Source organism: Phascolarctos cinereus, unplaced genomic scaffold (assembly GCF_003287225.1).
Source record: "Phascolarctos cinereus isolate Bilbo 61053 unplaced genomic scaffold, phaCin_HiC Scaffold_7;HRSCAF=346, whole genome shotgun sequence".
NCBI classification, from domain to species: domain Eukaryota; kingdom Metazoa; phylum Chordata; class Mammalia; order Diprotodontia; family Phascolarctidae; genus Phascolarctos; species Phascolarctos cinereus.
The window spans coordinates 151,422,297-151,440,865 of NW_027556180.1; the positions used below are offsets into that span (position 1 = coordinate 151,422,297).

An 18,569-nucleotide genomic window follows, 5' to 3' on the forward strand; every position below is an offset into this window, starting at 1 on the left:
TCAGTCAATTTCAGTGGTACCCTATCATTTTCAGGTTCAAATATAAAACACCACTTCATAACCTAACCCCTTCCACCTTTCCAGTCTTCTTACATCTTTCTCCCTCTGTCACAAACTCTTTAATCTAGTGACAGTGGCCTTCTTGCTGCCCCACAAACAAGATACTCTGTCTCAACTCTGAGCATTTTCTTGGCTGTCCTTCATGCCTGAAATGTCCTTCTTCTTCATCTCTACCTCCTATAAGTCCTAACTAAAACCTCATCTTCTACAGGAAGCTTTTCCTAAGCTCTTTTAATTGTAGTACTTTCCTTCTGTTAATTATTTCCTGTTTATCTTGTATATAGCTTGTTTGTACATATTTGTTTGCTTGTTGTATCCCCCATTAGATTGTGGCCCATTGTGAAGTTAATAAATCTCTCTGAGCCTCAGTTTCTTAATCTGTAAAATGGGCCTGGCTGGATGACCTAGGCTTTCTTTCAGCTGTAAGTCTGTGATCCTGTGACTTGGGAGTTGTCATAGATTATAAACTCAGGATGAGTCTTGTAATGTATTGTAATTGTAATTACAATACAGTCTTGTAATGTAGAGAAGAGTCCTACTGAGGAGAAGGAGGAAGATGAGAGAAAATGTGCTGTTAACAGTTAAAAGAACTCTACATATCAAGAATGAGTCATATTGCTAACTCAAAATTATAGATCATGAGCAAAGCATGCCTTGCCACAATCAGTTGTGTAAGAATACATAGCTTTCAGGCCTTTCATTCAAATATAATTTTATAACCATTTTGTTCCTCATACTCTGTTTTATGAAAAAAAGTTTTATGCTATGTTTTAGCCAGTTTTCTTTGACAGAAAAACCTCAACCTTTAAGAACTTCTTCCTTTCTTTTCTTAAAACAGATTACAAAGTATTCAAATGAAACAAATATTTTGAGTTAAATGTAATAAATTTTCTGTGAAAAGTACTTGAAATATCCTGACTTTTTTCTGTGCTTTTTTTGCTTTTTAGGTCTGGAGATTGATATGTGGAAGAATAATTTGCCTTGATTTGAAAGATACATTTTGTAGTAGCCTGCTCATATATAATTTTAGAATATTTGAAAGAAGATATGGCAGCAGGAAATTTGCAGTAAGTCTGTTATGAATGTTCACTTCACCAACCATTTATCAGGTGCTTTCTTTGTATAAAGGCCTTGTGCTGGAGTTTGTGGCTCTGCATTGAGAATATTGTATCTGGGTTGGATCTTGACCCTGATACTACCTGTGTGAGCTCAGGTAAACCCCACCTACTTTGGGCCTCTGTTTTCTCATCCATACACTGAAGAGCTTGTTTGCTCAACGGTCTCTTTCAGAATCACAATGTACCATCTTACATTTATGAGTGTGAGGGAAAAGGGAGTGGTATCTTTTGATTTTTGTGATAAAGATGGATAGACTCAGTGTTCTTTTATTTGAGATCATCAGTGCCATAACAAGGACTTCTTGCATCTGGGACAAAGTCAGTTGATAGATTCACAGCTTTAGAGTCAGAAGAGACCTTAGAGGATCTAGTCCAACTCATTTTATAAATGCAGAAACTGAGGCCCCAGGGAGATATATAGCATAGAATGGATTAAAATCTAGGTTCCCTAACTATATATAGTGCTGTTTCCACTCAGTCATATTTGTGATTGGAGAGTGGTAAGATGGTGTTTCAGAACAGAGTCCAAATATGGGTGCAGAAGTGCAGGAGATCCCCATTGTCTGTCCTGTGCCCTCACAGAATTTAGAAGAGAAAATGGGCAACAGAACCTTGTGGGTAGCAGGTTGGCAGAAAACTGCAAAGTTAGGAATGGGTCTCTGTGGAGGAGGAAGTATGTTCCCAGATCATCTTGGGGTAAAGTCATCCCCATGCTAGTTATGAGCTCTCAAACTCAGGTTTTCATTTTTTAAATTCATTGTTGGCATGTTCATTTAAACATTCTTATATATATTATTTGGAAATTGAACATTACTAAGGCTAATTAAAATATTTTAAAAATTCTTGTCTCAGAACAAAAAATATAATAAACTCTAGAAAATCTTAGAGAATTGGGAACTTAATAAAGTTGTCACATTCATTCACGTCAGAAATCTGCTCTGGTCTTACATATGTATGCTTTTTTGCATTCTTTAACTTTGATCTGTTAAAGTTAATCAGTTAACATGCCTACGTTAAGTACCTATTACATGCCAGGTACTCTGCTAGGTGCTGAGGATGTAGATGGAAAGAATAAAACAATCCTTATTTACAGGGAACTTTGATTCTAATAATAATGGAGGCAGCAAGCATACACCAAAGTATATGCACAGTAAATAAAATGAAAATAAGTACAAACTGGTTAATTTTAAGGGAGCTTAGAGGGAAGGCGCTAGTGGTTGGGGGATCAGGAAAGGCTTCATGTGGAAGATGGTGCTTGAATGTCATCTTGAAGGGGAAGAGGAGTTCTATATGAGGTGGAGATGAGGAGGGAGGGCACTCAGCCATGTAGCATGGCCAGTGTAAAGGCACAGATGTTGAAGATGGAACATCTTTGTGTGAAGAGCCAATGAAAGTCCATTTGGTGGATTGCGGAGTGATGCCTCATTCTGACATGCAGGTAACCTTGGGTTGTTGAAAGTTATACCTGGTGATCGAAGTTTTAGAAAGCCTTACTGAGCTGAAAATATTTGAAGTACCAATGGGTTGTTGGATTATCTTCCAAAGACAAGCCTAGCTAGCAAATTTCAGAGAAGCTCATCAACCAGAGGGGTGGCTGCCTGATGATTGTTTTTTTCTACCCTCAGTGACTCATGAAACCATCTGGAATGGTTACTATCTGCTTCTGTAGAAGAAGGGCCTGTCACAGATATTTAAATATTAATATGAAAATAACAGAAAGTTAGGTTTCTTAATGTAGTATGTTGAACTGATTTTAAGTTAGTGACTTAAGTATTTTTGTTTGTGAAATTTTTTCTTCTTTTCTTTTCAGTCCTTTTTATTGGGTTCCTGGATTTTGTCAGCTTTGTTTGACTTTATCCTTGTGGAAGCTATGCAGTATTCATTTGGTATCACAGCCACTAACTTGCCTTCTGGTTTGTAAGTAACTCCTAATAGATTTGCGTAATTTAGAATTAGATCATACTGAAGTTTTGTTGTCAAATTCCAGTAAAAGAAGAAAAACATTTTAATTTTTCCAGTGTAGATTCATTTGATGCTTAAAAAACCAGTCAGTCGTGTTTAAATGCAAGGTGTCCTAAAAGGTTAATGTCAAGTTTCAGTAAAAGAAAAAAAGTATTTTATTTTTTCCCATGTAGATTCATTTGATGATATAAAAAGAAAATCTTTCATGTTTAAGTACATGTTATCCCAAAAAGTCCTTAAAGCTTAAAACTTCATTAAGACTTTTGGGACACCTTGTATTTTCACATTTTCAGTATGTTCTGGAAGCATAGTTAATTTGAGTTACTTTCTCTTGCAACTTTTAACTTCCATAGTTAAGATGTTAGTTATTAATTCTCTCATTATATTCTTGTAGGAAAAATTAATTCTTTACGTTAGCATGTAGCATAGTATACCTGTTTTAAAACTTGTGAGCTTTTCTTCCTGCAGAACTGTTAAAGCTTAAACACATAAATTCCAAATATGATTTAAGTTTTCCAAAATGTAATTTCTAAGAAATGATAATTTTTGAAGTTTTCATGATTAGACCTTTCAGAGCAAGGTATAAGTTTCAACACATTTTAGTGTGTTACTTTGTGGACAGTGATAGGTTGGGGATTGGGTGTGTGCTCTCAGGCACATAGTGGGAGCAGATCTGGTTGGCTGGGTCAAGGAAGATGAGCAAAATGGTGCATAGCGGGGACATGGTCATCTGATTCAATGGTTATGGTAATTCTCTCCCTCAGATAACTCCTTCTTTAAAGCTTGATGCTGTGCCCAGAATGTGGTTAGAATGTAGCAGAAGTTATGTTTATTACTGTAGTTCACCACCACTGTAGGCTCATATCTGAGGCAACAGTCAGTAAATTGAAGCTCCTCTCTCCCTCCTTAAGCTCTTAACTTTCATGATAATCTTATCTATAATGATATTCAAAATGATGAATGGTGTATAAATGCCTCAAAATGTGTATTCAAATTAGTACTAGTGATAGTTTAGTTTTCTAAAGCCTTGACTTTATGTATTTCATTAGTTGTCATTGCCTATTAAAATACTTCTGACCTTTTCCCCCACTCATCTGCTTTGCTGATGATACCTACGTCTTTTTCCTATATTTTCTTTCCATGACTTGCTCCAATATCTCTAGGTTTGAGATGCAGATGAGCATTCTCACCCTTAGCTCTGTTGAGCATACTTCATTCATTCTCTTGCCAGTGCCATTTTATACAGCTGCCCCCTCTACTTGAAAGTGCCAGTTGTCAACCTTGTGTTGACACTCCATCACCTATCATAGCACCTTGGATGCAGTAGTCTGTAAAGATTTTTTAAATTGAAGTGAAGTATGAGCCTGCTGCTCAAAAGGCAGCTATGTTTAACCTACCTATATATGGAGCCCAGAATTCACCTCCACAAATATTGTATAAAGCCTGTAATGGTGACTAGTATTTTGATAGAAATAAGTGAAATAGCCAAATGTCTTTGTGTAGGTTATAGTTTGGCATGATATACCATGTCGATAGTTAAACTTTTGTAATGTGTATACTTCTCTAAATTAAATTAATGTCTAAAAAAAGTTTGTTTTTGTTAAAAATTTGATGAAGAGTGATCTAATTATTCTTCACTTTATCAAAAGTGACAGGGTAGGGAATATATGGTGATTGTAGCTATAGTCCATAAGTTCTTAGAGGGGAACTCTACAAGTGTACAAGTGTACCTGGCAGGTAGTTTTGGGGCAGTTCATTCTCCTAATTCCATCCCTTGTGCTTAAAGTCTTTAACTGAGTTTTCTTCCTCCTAAGATCTTTAGTAATTTCAATCATTTCCCCTTGTTACCCTGTTACTCACTTCTGCTATCAAAGTCTCCTCCCATTCTGGGGGATTCACTTTTCACTGGCCTTGATCTCTGCCTCAAGTGAGTAGGGGAGCAGGAGTGGGGTGGGGAAACAGAGCTGGCCACAGATGGATGCCAGTCCTCCTCCCAGGCAAATAATGCATACTAGAATTCTGTCCTAGTTTCTTCTGTTCCTCAGTTCTCTGGCTCAGTACTACTGGAACATAGCATACAAAGCCTGAACCAGCTTTTGGGAGTGGGATGGAGTTGAGGGGAGGGCAGACAGGAGTTGAATTCTTTTGCAAGCCTGTGGGTTGACTTGCACTGCCCTGCTAGAATGTAATGATAAAAGATTTTTCAATAAGCTCATTGTCTGATTTTAGTTCGTTGAAGGGTTGTTACCTCATTAGCTTTTTTGAGGTCTAAGACCTTGAAGGTGGCTCAAATTACTTTATCTTTTGTATATAATTTCTCTTTTGGAGAAGTTGAGAGAGTATGAGGATTGGAGAAAGCCTCCATCTGGTTGGTCACATGACCTCGAATCCTAATTTCATCCCATTTTTCTTCTAAGCTTTTATCTTGTGTATGAAGAATCTGTATTCACACTGCTTTTGAGAAATAAAACCTTCACAAATATGAAAAGATTTCCTTGTTTTATTTGAACTTTGTTTCTCTAGAATATTCACATGTTCCAAATAAACAAACAAAATTGTTTCAAATAACATTTTTACAATTTAACGTGACTTTAGATTGTTCTGAGGATTACTGTAAAACCTTTTTAATGAGGTCATGGATCTGAAGCTGGAAGGTATTACAGTACAGTGCAGTTCCAACTTCTTGTCTGACAGCCAAGGAGAATGAGACCCAGAGAGATGAATGATCTTCTCAGGTTGATCAAGGTAGTCAGTAGCAGAGCCAGGATTCGAATTCAGAAACTGTGACTCTGAATTGCAGCGTATGTCGTACGTGCTTGAGCACCTCCACAGATAACTTTGTGGCTCTTGGGTGGGAATGGTCTTTTACCAAAAATGTTAGTAATTAGACCTGTCCTTTGATGGCAGGTCCCCAGATGTAGATAAAAATGAATAACAGAGAGTTAATTGTGCATGCTGATATACTTTTAATGAAAATATATAAGAAATGAAAGAACTGTTATTTTACATTTTGATAATTCAAGTATTTTCGAAGATATTGTTAATTTATACCCAGCTAAATATTTAAATAAAATCTAATTTCCATATATTTAAAAATTATCATTTTAATAAGAAACATTTTTCTTAAATTTCATAATAACCGTGGCTGATTCTTTATTGGTCCAGACATGTTATTTTGATCATTCTGTAAGTTCTTGAAGAGTTTATATCAATGGATTCAACATTTTTATTGTCTCTCATTTGTTTATATTGAATGTAAACTGACCCATTATCAAATTAGAGCAACCAGTACAGTTTTTTAATTTGAAGTTACTTGTCTTCTAGGGAGAAATGTGGTTTGGATTGGAGAATTGATTTAGTCGAGAAATTGTGGAATCACTTTTTTCTCTCCATAGCACTTGCAAATGAATTAAGCTATTTTAGTGGTTTGGTGTATTATACATCAGCTTCAGTTGCTGAAATTCAGTTCTGTAAATATCTATTAATCCTTTGCTAAGCTCAAGGATTGTGCTACATACCGGGTTACAAAAAAATTCCGCCCTTAAGAAATTTGTGTTCTACTCAACCTAGCAAAAGGAATTCCCTCATATAGCAGTAGTCTTTTCTAATGATAGAAAAAGAAATTATAGCATTACATAATATGGGTCAAAACATTGGAGGCCTTGTTGCCACCCTTTTTCCTATAAGGTTATGGAAAAATGGATTCAAATAGTCATGGCTTTTATAATCCCTCCTTTCTTTGGGGTGTATTCTCCATCATACTTAATTTATAGAAATAGGGGCTAGAATAATAATACTAACAGCCCATAATTATATAGTCATTTACAATTTATGAAGTGCTTTCCTCACAACAACCCAGATTATCCCTATATTTCTGATAAGGTGCAGTTAGGTAGTTCAGGGAATAGAGTGCCAGGACCGGAGTCAGAAAGACTCCTCTTCCTGAGGCCAAATCTGGCCTCAGACATTTACTAGCTGGGTGACCCTGCAAGTCATTTAATCCTGTTTGCCTCAGATTACTCATCTGTAAAATGAGCTGGAGAAGGAAATGACAAACCACTCCAGTCTCTTTGCCAAGAAAACCCAGAATGGGGTCATAAAGAGTCAGACATAACTAAAAATAACGGTATTACTGATGAGGAAAGAGAGGCTCAGAGCAAATAAGGGACTTGGCTCAAAGTCACACAGCTGGTAAATGGGGTAGCGAGGAGCTAGAATGATAGGCTTCAGAGACCATTTAGTCCTAGTCCTATTTGACAGATGAGGAATTGAGGCACAGAGAAAATAAATTACTTGACCCAGGTCTTCTGCCTCCAAGTCCAATATTCTTTCCATTACACCAGAGATAAGACACAGCTGCTAGTATCAGAATCCTTTCCAGTGGATGTTTGGATTGTAAGTTGTTCTGGATATTGTATTGAAATCTTCAGTTCCAGATTACCTAGTGGAAAAATTCTATTTACAGAAGTTTAGCTAGATGAAAAGCTATTAGTTGATCAGCTTAATCAGATACTTTTCCCCTTCCCCTCCATTAAAATGAACTGTTTGACAGAATCAGCCATCCGACTTGGTGTGATAAATGAACTAGTTGTACTTGGACCAGAGGATGGAACTAGAAGCCATGAACCAAATTTGCAAAGAGTTAAATTTGGTCTTGATACAAGGAAAAATTTCCTACTGAGTTGCCCAAATGTGGAATGGGCTGCTTTGGAAAGTAGTTGGTTTTCCCTAATTGCAGATCTTCAGAAAAAGGTTAGATGACTGACCATCTGGGAAAAATGTTTTGTTGGGGGGTTTGTCTTCAAGTATAGGCTGGACTAGATGTCATCTTCCAAATCTGAGATTCCATTTGATTACTAACTGCCTCAATATAAACATTAAATTAAAATCATATGTCTTTTCAGGATGAATTCATATAAAGGTTTTAGGTATGGAAGAATGAATATAATAGTTACTAAAATAGCTAAGGATATTTTTTCTTTATCCTATAATGAGTACAGTATAAAACATTCCTAAAATATGTTATAAATGGAGGGTTTATTACAGTGTCATTTTATAGTATATTTAACGTACCATTTGACCATGCTAGTAACAAAAAGAAATTCTTTAATACTTGATTTTTAAAAAGGACCGATCATATCATTTCACTGTTTATATTGCTTAGTGACCGTAAGCTGCCTGACCGAAAACTCTTCCTGCGCACGCTTCGAAGATAATTTCGATATAGCATGACACTGATGACTCTAGCTTGAAATTGTTTTGAGACAATGTAATAGAGTATAACATCCAAACATGTGCTGAGATTCATGAGGAAAGTGGTAAAGGTGCTCCATGGGTTATAGCTGTTTTCCTCACGTTGCAGCATTAGAAAAGCAAAACAAATATGAAAGGGAACGAAGCAGACAAGCACTTGTACAATGAGAGTAAGAATTATTCTTATGGACTTTTCCTTGACCTTCGGTTTCAGCTTAGAAGTCCGGCCACGAAGGAGACTATTAATAATGAATGAATAGCATCCAATCATGATGAAAAGAGGAATCAAGAAAAAAAAAATCAGACGAGTGAAGTTCAGCATATTAATTGCTTTCAAGTGGATTATGTCAAAAATTTTCAGGCAGCTGGCAGGGTTTGTGTCTTTATCTGGATCTTCATTTAAAAATAACAGAGGGGTAGTGGTTGCAAGAGTCATTATCCAAATTCCAGCACAAGCTAGCACTGCTTTGCTTGTGTTCTTAAGTTCCTTGGTATATTTAGGCTGCAAAATAGCCATGTATCTGTCGGCACTAATAAAAGCAAGAAGCCAAAGGGCAATACTTGGATAAAACATTGTGAGAGCTCCAAGAATGTGACAGAAAGTTTCCCCAAAGATCCATTTACCTTTTCCATAATAAACCATACGGAAAGGTAAGCACAATATAAAGATTATGTCTAATAATGCTACATTCATCATGTAGATAGTTACAGTTGTTCTCTTCTTGGTGCTGCAACTGAAGACCCATAGAGCAGTCACATTAACAAATAATCCAATTATGAAGATACAGCTATAGAATACCAGTGCTGCAATCTTGTATTCTTCTGGTTGTAAGTTAGTAGAAACAGAATGATTTTGATTATTTTGGGTAGCCATCTTATTTATTGTTGAACATGATACCTAGAAATGGAAAAAAAATATATTAAATGTATCCTTACAGAATTCTGAACCTGATATAAATCAGTCACCTAGTGAGCTTGGGAGAATTTTTTTTTAAACTTTTAGAGCATGATAAGGATATATTTGTAAGAGATTATTGTAGATGTATCATAACTGATTGGAACTTATTTCAGTATTGTGAAGCACAGGTGGAGTTTTTTGGCTTTTTTTAAAAAAAGCAAATATTTATTGATATCTTCTGTTTTCATATCACCATCATTCTCAGTATGTTTCCCTTATAAGTGCAGAAAAAGTTCAGCAAAACTAACACATCAGCTAACTTCTTAATTATGTATTAAATACCCTTTCCTTTTCAAATAAAGGAAGGAGATACATTCTCATATCTCTTCTGTTTTGAAAAACCTAATTTTATAAGTTTTGCATGACTACACATGTGTAACCTATATCAAATTGCTTCCCTTCCCAATGAGGGGGGTGGCAAAGAAAGAGAGAATTTGGAACTAATTTTAAAAGCATATGTTGAAAAATTGTTTTTATTTGTAATTGGGGAAAAAGAAAATGCTAAATTAAAATGAAACAAAAAAAAGAAAAATCTAATTTCATTTTTTTCAATGAACAAAAATTTACTTTTCTTCTCACCCTTCATCCTGTCTCCCAGATAGAAAAAGTAAATCACATTTTTTGTAATAAATAAGTATAGACAAGCAAACTAAGTTTGCCCATTGAACATGTCTAAAAAATGTCTCATTTTCTATCCTGAATCCTTCACCTCTTTTAAGAGAGAGAGCATGTTCATCATGAGTTCTTTTAGTCAATGCATTCATCATAGTTCTTAAGCCTTTCAAAATTGTTTGTCTTTAAAATTTTGTTATTATTGTATAAATTGTTAAACTTTTTTGGTCAACTTAGCCCATTTGATGAGAGTGAAGTAGAATCTTAGAATTGTTTTAATTTGCATTTCTCTAATTATTAGTGATTTAGAACATTTTTTCATATGTCTATTAATGGCTTGGATTTCTTCCTCTGAAAACTGCTTATTTATATTCTTTGACCATGTGTTATATGGGGAATGGCTCTTATTTTTATACATTTGGATCAGTTCCCTACATATCTTTGTCAGAAAAAAACTTGCTGCAAAGTTCTAATTTTAGCTGCATTGACTTTGTCCAAAAATCTTTTAATTTTACTTAAGAAAAATTTTCCATTTTTTCTTCTGTGATTCTTTTGTGAGTCCTTTGTTTGAACATGAATTCTTCCCCTCTCCATAGATCTTAGAAGATATTTCCTTCCTTGCTGCTGCAATTTGTTTATGTTGTTACCTTTTATGTATAAGCCAAGGTGAGACATAGCTTAAAAAGGCCAAGGTCTCCCACTATATTTGGGGCCATCTCCAGTCGTCCTGATTTATGGCTAGCTGCTGGACCCAGATGGCTCCAGAGGAGAAAGTAAAGCTGGTGACTTTGCCCAGCTCTCCCTCACTTAAATCCAATTCTCTTGCAAGTCATGTTATCACCTTCCTGATACCATGGTCCTCTTCAAGAACAATAAGGGCAAACAACAATAAGCCAACTAACCAATTTGGAGCTTACCTCACTTTATGATGTGAATGTTTATCTATACCTAATTTCTACTAGATTGCTTTCCAGTTTTCTTAACAGTTTTTGTTGAACTTGTTCTTTCCATATATGTTGTTATTATCATTGTTTATTTTGCTTTTCTGTTTCTGCTTACTTCACCTTGTATTAGTTCATATAAGTCTTCTCATGAATCTCTAATATGTTAATTAGCCCACAGTTTGTTTTACCATTCCCCAAATGATGGGGCAACCACTCTGTTTCTGGATCTTTGCTACTAAAAAAAAGTGTTGCTAAAAATATTTTGGTGTGAATTGGAACTTCTTTTTATCATTGACTTTCCTGGGGCACCATATATTCTGGGCAATGACTGAGTCAAAGGGTATGGACATTTTAGTCACTTTTTTTTTAAAAAGCATAATCCTAAATTGCTTTCAAGAATGGTTGGATGATTTTATAGCTCTACCAATAGTTTATTAGTTGATTGTTTTTCCACAGCCCTTCCAACATTTATTATTCCTATCTTTTGTCATCTTAGCCAGTTTTCTAGGTCTTAAGGTAAAACCTCAGGTTTTTTTGTTTGTTTTTTGCATCTCCTTAATTTGCCTTTCTCATATTATTAGTGATGGGTCACGCATATACACTATCTTCCAACAAGGATTAATAATTTAAATTAATTGAACTAAGTGGGGAGGTCAGTTTGGCTTAGTAGATAGTGAAGGTGAGAATCTTTCACAATGTGCTTTTATTACTTTAAAGTACATTCAGTAACTAAAATTAGGTTAACGGTTTTTGGCAAGCAAAGGCTCTGGGAGAGGTTAACCTTAATACAAAAATATTAAAATTCTTCTATGTAAATGAATAGTATTTGAGGATCATTTGTTGAACATCAAAGTATTTTAAATATTTCTCCTGAAACTTTATTTACATTATTAATATGCATTATTTATGTTAAAAACAGAGATTTATTAGACAAAGTTAAGCATAGTGTAGTTCCCATCCAAATGATCCCAAATTACAAAATAATGATATCTAAATTAGCTAGATATGACCATGTCTAAGTAATACTTCCGTATACAGCAAAGTACAGATGAAAAACTAATTACAGAAATGCACAGATGATCTAGAAACAGCCCTTTCAAAAGTACTTTTAGGTGTGATTACCCGCAACAGTTTACAATTCAGTCTTATGAAAACATTCATTAGTCAAGACTTTCATTAGTATTATTTCCTTTAAATGTTTTGTTTAGTCAAGGTTCTGGGAAAAAAACCCCAAATATTTTGTACAGGGTTCTGAAGGTCAAGAGACTTTGGATTATTGTAGCAATCTTACTTCAACCCGATTCAAGATTAAATTTTAAATGTCATGCAGATCTATAGCCAATGTTAATTTCTATGATGTTATGTAGACTGTAACAGGATTACAAATTTTTTGAGGACAAGGATATAGATCTGTCATTTTTCTTTTACCTCCAAAGCACACTGATGTATCATACAGGTACTCAAGTGGATACTTATTGAATCAAATTGGAAAAGATATTATCAAAGCTTATAGAGCCTGAGAAGACAGTCAATAAAATGAATTCTGTGCCTAACCAATAGGTTCTCATTTCAGGCTTCAGAGCATAGTTCTCTGTATTTTTTTTCAGTTAACCTTGCTAGATGATATCCTGACTAAAATCTTGAAATGCTCATTACTACTGAATGATAGTGATAATAATAATAATGGCTTCCATTTATGTGACTCTTTATGGTTTGCAAAAAGCTTTTACATACCATAGTCTCATTTTTTCATCCTAATAACCTTATGAGGTAAATAATGGAGACATTATTCCTTGCATTTTATATGTGTGAAAACTTCGATTTATAGAGCTTAAGTGATGTACTTACTCATAGTTACCAGCTGTTTAAGGGCTCAAGTAAGATTCAAACCAAGGTCTTCTCCTGACTCCAGAATTCAACATTATTTGAAACTAGTCTGGTCACAACCAACCCTGATAGGATAAAAATTCAGAACAAGAACTACTTTTGCTCAATGTATCAGTTAATGACAAGAAAGACATCTTTCAAACCAAAAGCTTTTTGGTTATTTGAATTTGCATTGACTTGGGAGTGATTATCATCTTTTAGGAAGTTGTAGTGCTTACTTTTCTAGTTTCTCATGGCCACCTTTGCTTTCACCGAAAATGTAAAGTGCTTTTGAACTTTTTAGGGGAGAATTTTATAATACTTCAATTCTGTTGATATTCTAGGGTGTTACAGAATTGGAGTTAGAAGTCTGCAGTCCAATAACAATGCATTTCAACATTACTTTTCTTGTTTTGATGTTTTATTTATTTTGCCTTTTGTTTCTTTTTTTAACATACCAAACCTTAGACAAATAAAAAGTTCCTTTGACCTTTATCTTGGCTTGAGTAATTCCATTCCAATTCAGTAAACTTGTATTAAGCTCTTTTAAACTCTTTTATTAAGTTCTGTGCAAAGCCACAAAATTGGGCACCGGAGACAAATTCTGTACAGATGCTCAGGTCAGGAAGCTTGCAATATAACCATATAAAGAGGTGTATATACATTTGATACAGGAAAAATGGGATAAGTATAGAGGAAAGGCCCACGCCAATTTCCACGAGAAATTTTAGGAGTAAAGGATCGCTTTCATCCAGAGGTGGGACAGGGCTTTGATGGAGGAAAGTTAGGGAAGGTTTCATAGAGGAGATAGCATATGATTTGTACTTGAAAGAAAGGAGGCACCTTGACTTCAGTAGATGGATCTGGGGGAAGAGGCCATTCTACATAGTGCAATAAGGCATGAATAAAGGAGAGGGTAGGATGAGACTAGAGGACTTGAGAGTTTCTTGAATAAAGGGTACATGAAAAGAAGTAGTACTGAAATAAGACTAAAAAGGTGGGTTTGGGCCAATTTATATATGGCTTTGAATGATAGAAGAGTTTATGTTCATATTAGAGTCTATGAAATGATTAAGACCCAAAAGGAGAATCAGAGGGACCTCTATGAGTGAAATCCACATGAACTGAACTAATACCAAAACAAATGGCTGAGTCCTGCAGATTTGTTAATGGAAATAGAGGGGTTTATAGGCAACTCAGGCTCAGGTCCTTGCCACTAGATATTACAGACGAGTTATACTTATGGGTCTTAGACTTTTGATCAGTGTAGATTATGCAAAGAGATGTTTTTAAAATGTGCAGTGTGTCACTGTAGGTCACAAAGATTTTGCACTTACTGAATACCCAGCAAGACCTGACTGGTGGCTAAGACAATAAATTGCTGTGCTATAGATATAGATTTCAAATATCCTTGAGAATTCAACAATAAATTGAACTGGAGCGTTAACAGCAAAGCTGTTAACCTATAAATTGCCTGAACATATCATTGATCCATAAAATTTAAGAATGTTTTTAATAGATGTTGCTATTCCAAATACTCAATCTCCAAGCTACATGGAATGAAAAGCTTTCAAAATATAGAGACATAACAGAAGAAATTAAAACCATTTGGAAATAGAATGATGGATTTATAGGATGAGAGACAACCTATTTTCTTCCTAATTTGTTCTGAAGATGCTTTCTTTGAGAATACGGAATATAAGCTTACATCCCAATGCTTTAATTATTAAAAAAAAAAAGCAGCTATTTTATCTACTTGTTCAACAGTCCACCTAACATCAAACATAAAAGAATGGTAGTAGGATAATGAGTTGTCCCACAACTATTTCAACTGGGCTCAATTGGGAAAAAAAAAAGAAAAAAATGAACTTTTAAAAAAAATTTTAGTTGAGCTTGTGGGTTTTGTTGGTAGAGAAACTCCCTCTTACCAATGCAGATTGGTACCTTCTCTGCAATAGAGAGTTGCCTGTGGTACTAGGTGATTAAGTGATTTCACCAGGGTCACCCATCCATTATGTTTTAGAGATGGTATTTGAATCCAGGCCCTACTAACACCAAGCTGACACTAGCTCTCTATCCACTATCCCATGCTGCCTTCATCATCATCATCATCATCATCATCATCATCATCATCATCATCCTCCTCCTCTTCATCATGCTATAACCAGTGCATTATATAAGTAAGTGCAAACTTATTAATACATACAATCTGAGAAAATTGATGGTGTGGGATGATAGTAAGTGGAATAGGGAGGTATGTGTGTGTATACATTGAACTTATTAAAGAGGTAAGACAGTATAATACACTTTAAGGTTTATGAAACACTTTACGTAAATTATCTGTTAAGCTTTACAACAGCCTTGTGAAATAGTTATAATACAGGTATTATTGTGCCCATTTTACAGATGAGGAAAACTGAATTTCAGGAAAGTTTAAGTGACTTGCTCATGATCACATAGCTGCTAGTGTTGCTACTGCTAACTACTGTTTGATATTTTTATAGCATCTTAAAGTTTGCAAAATGTTTTACATATGATAGCAGCTGTTAGGGAATCTTCTTAACTCCAGTTTCTCAACTCTGTCTATCTGCTGGGCATATGATGTCTCATAAAGTGATTCCTTAGAGGTAAAAAGAATAAAGTGCTTTTCTGGTACCTAACCAGGGTCATGCAGGAGCTAATAGTATGGCAATCTTTACGCGGGGGTCCTCTGTCCAGATTACCCTTGGAAGAGATTATCCAAAGGAGTGAGTAGGTCTAGGAACCTAGATAGATGTTCCAGCTTACAGTCGGTATGATCTTATGGATCTGTATGTACTTAATTAATGACTGTTAAATAGATTAGCAGATTTCTCCTTATATTATTAAGGACAACATCTAAAGCTTTGCAAGCTAACAGATCTCTTGAAGGATGAATTGGGAAAAAAAAGTGGTACAAATGGATTTTAAAAGGCACTTGATGTCTTTAAGTATAGAACATTGTTACGTTTTCAAAACTAGAGTCCTTTTAAAGTACATATTCTCAGAATTTATCTGACTTTGTTTCTAGATTTTTTTAATGTGCATATGAAAAACTAGTTTAAACCAATAGTAGAGAATAGTTACAAAAACCTTTTTTCTTTAAAATGAAAATAAAGTAACAGTGATTGCTATACATTTTAATATTCTTGAAAAAAGGTAAATAATTTATGAGTAGGTTATAATCTATATATTCTAAGATTATTCATTAGCAATGTTTTAAATAACATATTTAAACATGTATCTTTGAAATTTTTAATTTTTTTTTATTAAAAATCATATAAGAAGTCAAATATTCCTTACCTTCTGTGCATTAAAGTTATATGTAGGTAATCCTTTTTCAGTGTGCCCAAATCTGTAAAAGATGAGAAGTCTTTCTGTTGCTTTTTTTTAACTTGCTCTAAAATAAGTTGTTCATAAGCCAGTCTAGGTCAAGAAATACAGCTTCATTTTTCAAGTTTTAGGCTTTTTGTTTAACAGTTTATCTTATATGCTAAGTCCAAGGTTAAGTACTTGTAAGACTGTTTTTTACTACTTTGCCTCTTTTAGCAAATACTCTTTGAAGTAAAGGTGTTTTTTTCTTTTTTTGTTCATGACATCATCATGGATGTATTTTTTCCCCTTCATAAATAGATTCTGTTATACAGTATGTATGTAACATTAGCCCACAAAAGAAAAGTGAATAGTATTTAAGAGAGACTTTCTGAGTAAGAAATGGGAGAAAAATGAATGTTTCCTTTGAAAACTGAATGATGCCTTTGCTAACAGAAAAAACAGTGCTATTTAGTATGTGTATCAGTGACTTCAGGAAAATTAAATACATTTAGAGATCTGAAAAGTGAAAGTAAATCTTATAAATTATATTTTCATTTAAAAGTTTTCTAACAAATTTAAAACGAACACCCACTTTGCCTGTCCTCTTTAATTCTAGTGCCATTCCTCTGTTCATTATCTCTAATTTATCTCGAATATACTTACCAGTATAAAATTGTTTGCATATCATCTCCCCCATTAAACTGTGAGCGCCATTAGCCAAGAACCTGTCTTTTGCCTTTTCTTCGTATCCCCCGGTGCTTAGCACAGAGTCTGGCATATAGGAGGTTTTTACTAAACGGTAAAACCACCAACATTTGTTTTCTTTCTTAGCTCTGTTTTCTGTATAACACTCACCACTTTTCACTTTTCTTCTCGAGCAGTCATCATTTCTTCTTCCTTTATATGAGAAAATAAATAACTTTTGACTTCCCCAAAAGCTGCTTTAAAAAAAAAGAAAAAGCATTTGGGATTCTTTACTGTATTAATTTACATACTCCGGGTATGCTAATGAAAAAAATAAGTTGAAACTGATAATAAGGGAAGTAATGGCCCCAAATGAGGCATCTAGAAGCCTACTGCTTCCTCCTGCTCTCCTCCACCCCCTCCCCTTCCTTTTCACAGAGGAGGTTGGTAACGAGGAAGGATTATTTTCTTATTGTATATAACCCTTAAGCCTTTCATTTGTTTTGTTTTGAAATAAATTCATTTTCATATTTCTTTCTTGAAATCCTTCAACATTATATTTTCTTAAGTGGAGTTACACAGTTTGATTCTTTGAAAAAGGTTAAGGCTATATCTGCACACAAACTTGATTACGTTGAAATAAGTATAATTGTCAGTTATTAAAAAAACTACTATAGTCAGTTACAGGTTGTTTTAATTAAATAGGCTGTTTTAAAAGTTAATCAGTTATTTGAATTAAGCTGAGTTTTTTGTCTTAAAAAAACAAACTCCTTTTAATCTAGGACAAAACAACAGTAAGGCTGTCACTACTACTCCTGCATGCAGTTAGCATCTATTTTTACCATCACATGACTGTGACCTCAAAAATCAAATCCACTTCCTTTCAGATAATCTAACTATCCATTGACCTTGATACATCATATGACTTAATGATGTTACCTTTTGTGCATCGTTGTTATGTGAAGAGAAGTCAGGGGTGTAGTGAAAATGACAATATTAGGATTTTACACAGGAAGTCCAGGATTTGAATTCCAGTTTTGCATTTTATTCAGTCACTGTAGCATCAAGTAAATCACTTAAACTCTCTGGGCTTCTGTTTCCTTATCCTACAGATAAGGGTATGGAACAGGATGATTTCTGTAAGGTCTTTTCTAGTTATAAATGGTAAGAATAACATTTAATGGCATTTAAAATATATGAAAATACGCCATTTCCTTAAATTGTTGTTGATAAGTAATCCTCCTTATTAAATTTTGTGGTTTCTCACCTCTTGCTTGATGCTTATGCCGTGCCTCCCTTTTAGGGAGGAACTTGCTTATTTCTCTTATAGATTCTCCAAACAGTGCTCTGTTTTTTTCTAATATATTGGCTTGTTAAATAATAAGGTTAGAAAGAACATATTATTTGCTGACAGAGAAAGTCCTGTTTGCTTACATAAGATGAATTTATTCCTTTTGCTTAGTGTGAAGGCTCAGTATTTCAGCCCAACTTTTTAATCTATTTTTTAGACCTAAAAAGCCTTCCCCTTATTGAACTTTGACTCTAGGCACTAAAGAGTGACTACAGTATAAATTCACCTTAAAGTTTAACATTAGTTTCTTAAAGTCACAGTGACAGAACTTTAAAAAAAAAATTATAATTACTAGGTTGTGTACAGTAAAATAAAGCTATTTTGGAGATTGTTGTTAGTGTAGGCAAAATAGTGGCAAAAAATGTCAAGTATACCTGTGTTTAATATAGAAAGTCTTCGTGCAGGAGTTAGCTACTATTTAGCTAGAA

General features: G+C 34.5%; 2 protein-coding genes across 7 annotated transcripts in view; one reads left to right on the plus strand and one right to left on the minus strand.

The window, feature by feature from the left end:
- UBAC2 (UBA domain containing 2) overlaps window positions 1-18,569 on the plus strand; it is a 238,176-nt gene that overhangs the window by 37,383 nt on the left and 182,224 nt on the right. The window contains exons 3-4 of the mRNA XM_020964054.2: window positions 1,008-1,127; window positions 2,989-3,095. Coding sequence (XP_020819713.1) covers window positions 1,008-1,127; window positions 2,989-3,095 — 227 coding nt within the window. The remainder of the gene's footprint in view (window positions 1-1,007; window positions 1,128-2,988; window positions 3,096-18,569) is intronic.
- On the minus strand, window positions 5,623-17,169 carry GPR18 (G protein-coupled receptor 18). 6 transcript variants are annotated; one of them, XM_020964058.2, is made up of 4 exons: window positions 16,962-17,169; window positions 16,095-16,146; window positions 12,756-12,859; window positions 5,623-9,291 (listed from the first exon to the last, which is right to left on the minus strand). In XM_020964058.2, exon 4 carries the CDS (start codon window positions 9,265-9,267, stop codon window positions 8,275-8,277), a length of 993 nt encoding a protein of 330 aa, XP_020819717.1. In that variant the 5' UTR covers window positions 9,268-9,291; window positions 12,756-12,859; window positions 16,095-16,146; window positions 16,962-17,169; the 3' UTR covers window positions 5,623-8,274. The 6 variants fall into 6 exon arrangements, with proteins under 6 accessions (XP_020819717.1, XP_020819715.1, XP_020819716.1 ...); XM_020964056.2 differs by having other exon boundaries at window positions 16,770-17,169; XM_020964057.2 differs by lacking the exon at window positions 12,756-12,859.

What these genes read in the sequence shown, in the direction of transcription:
- GPR18 (XM_020964060.2), bottom strand. Translation starts at nt 9,267, where the DNA reads ATGGCTACCCAAAATAATCAAAATCATTCTGTTTCTACTAACTTACAA.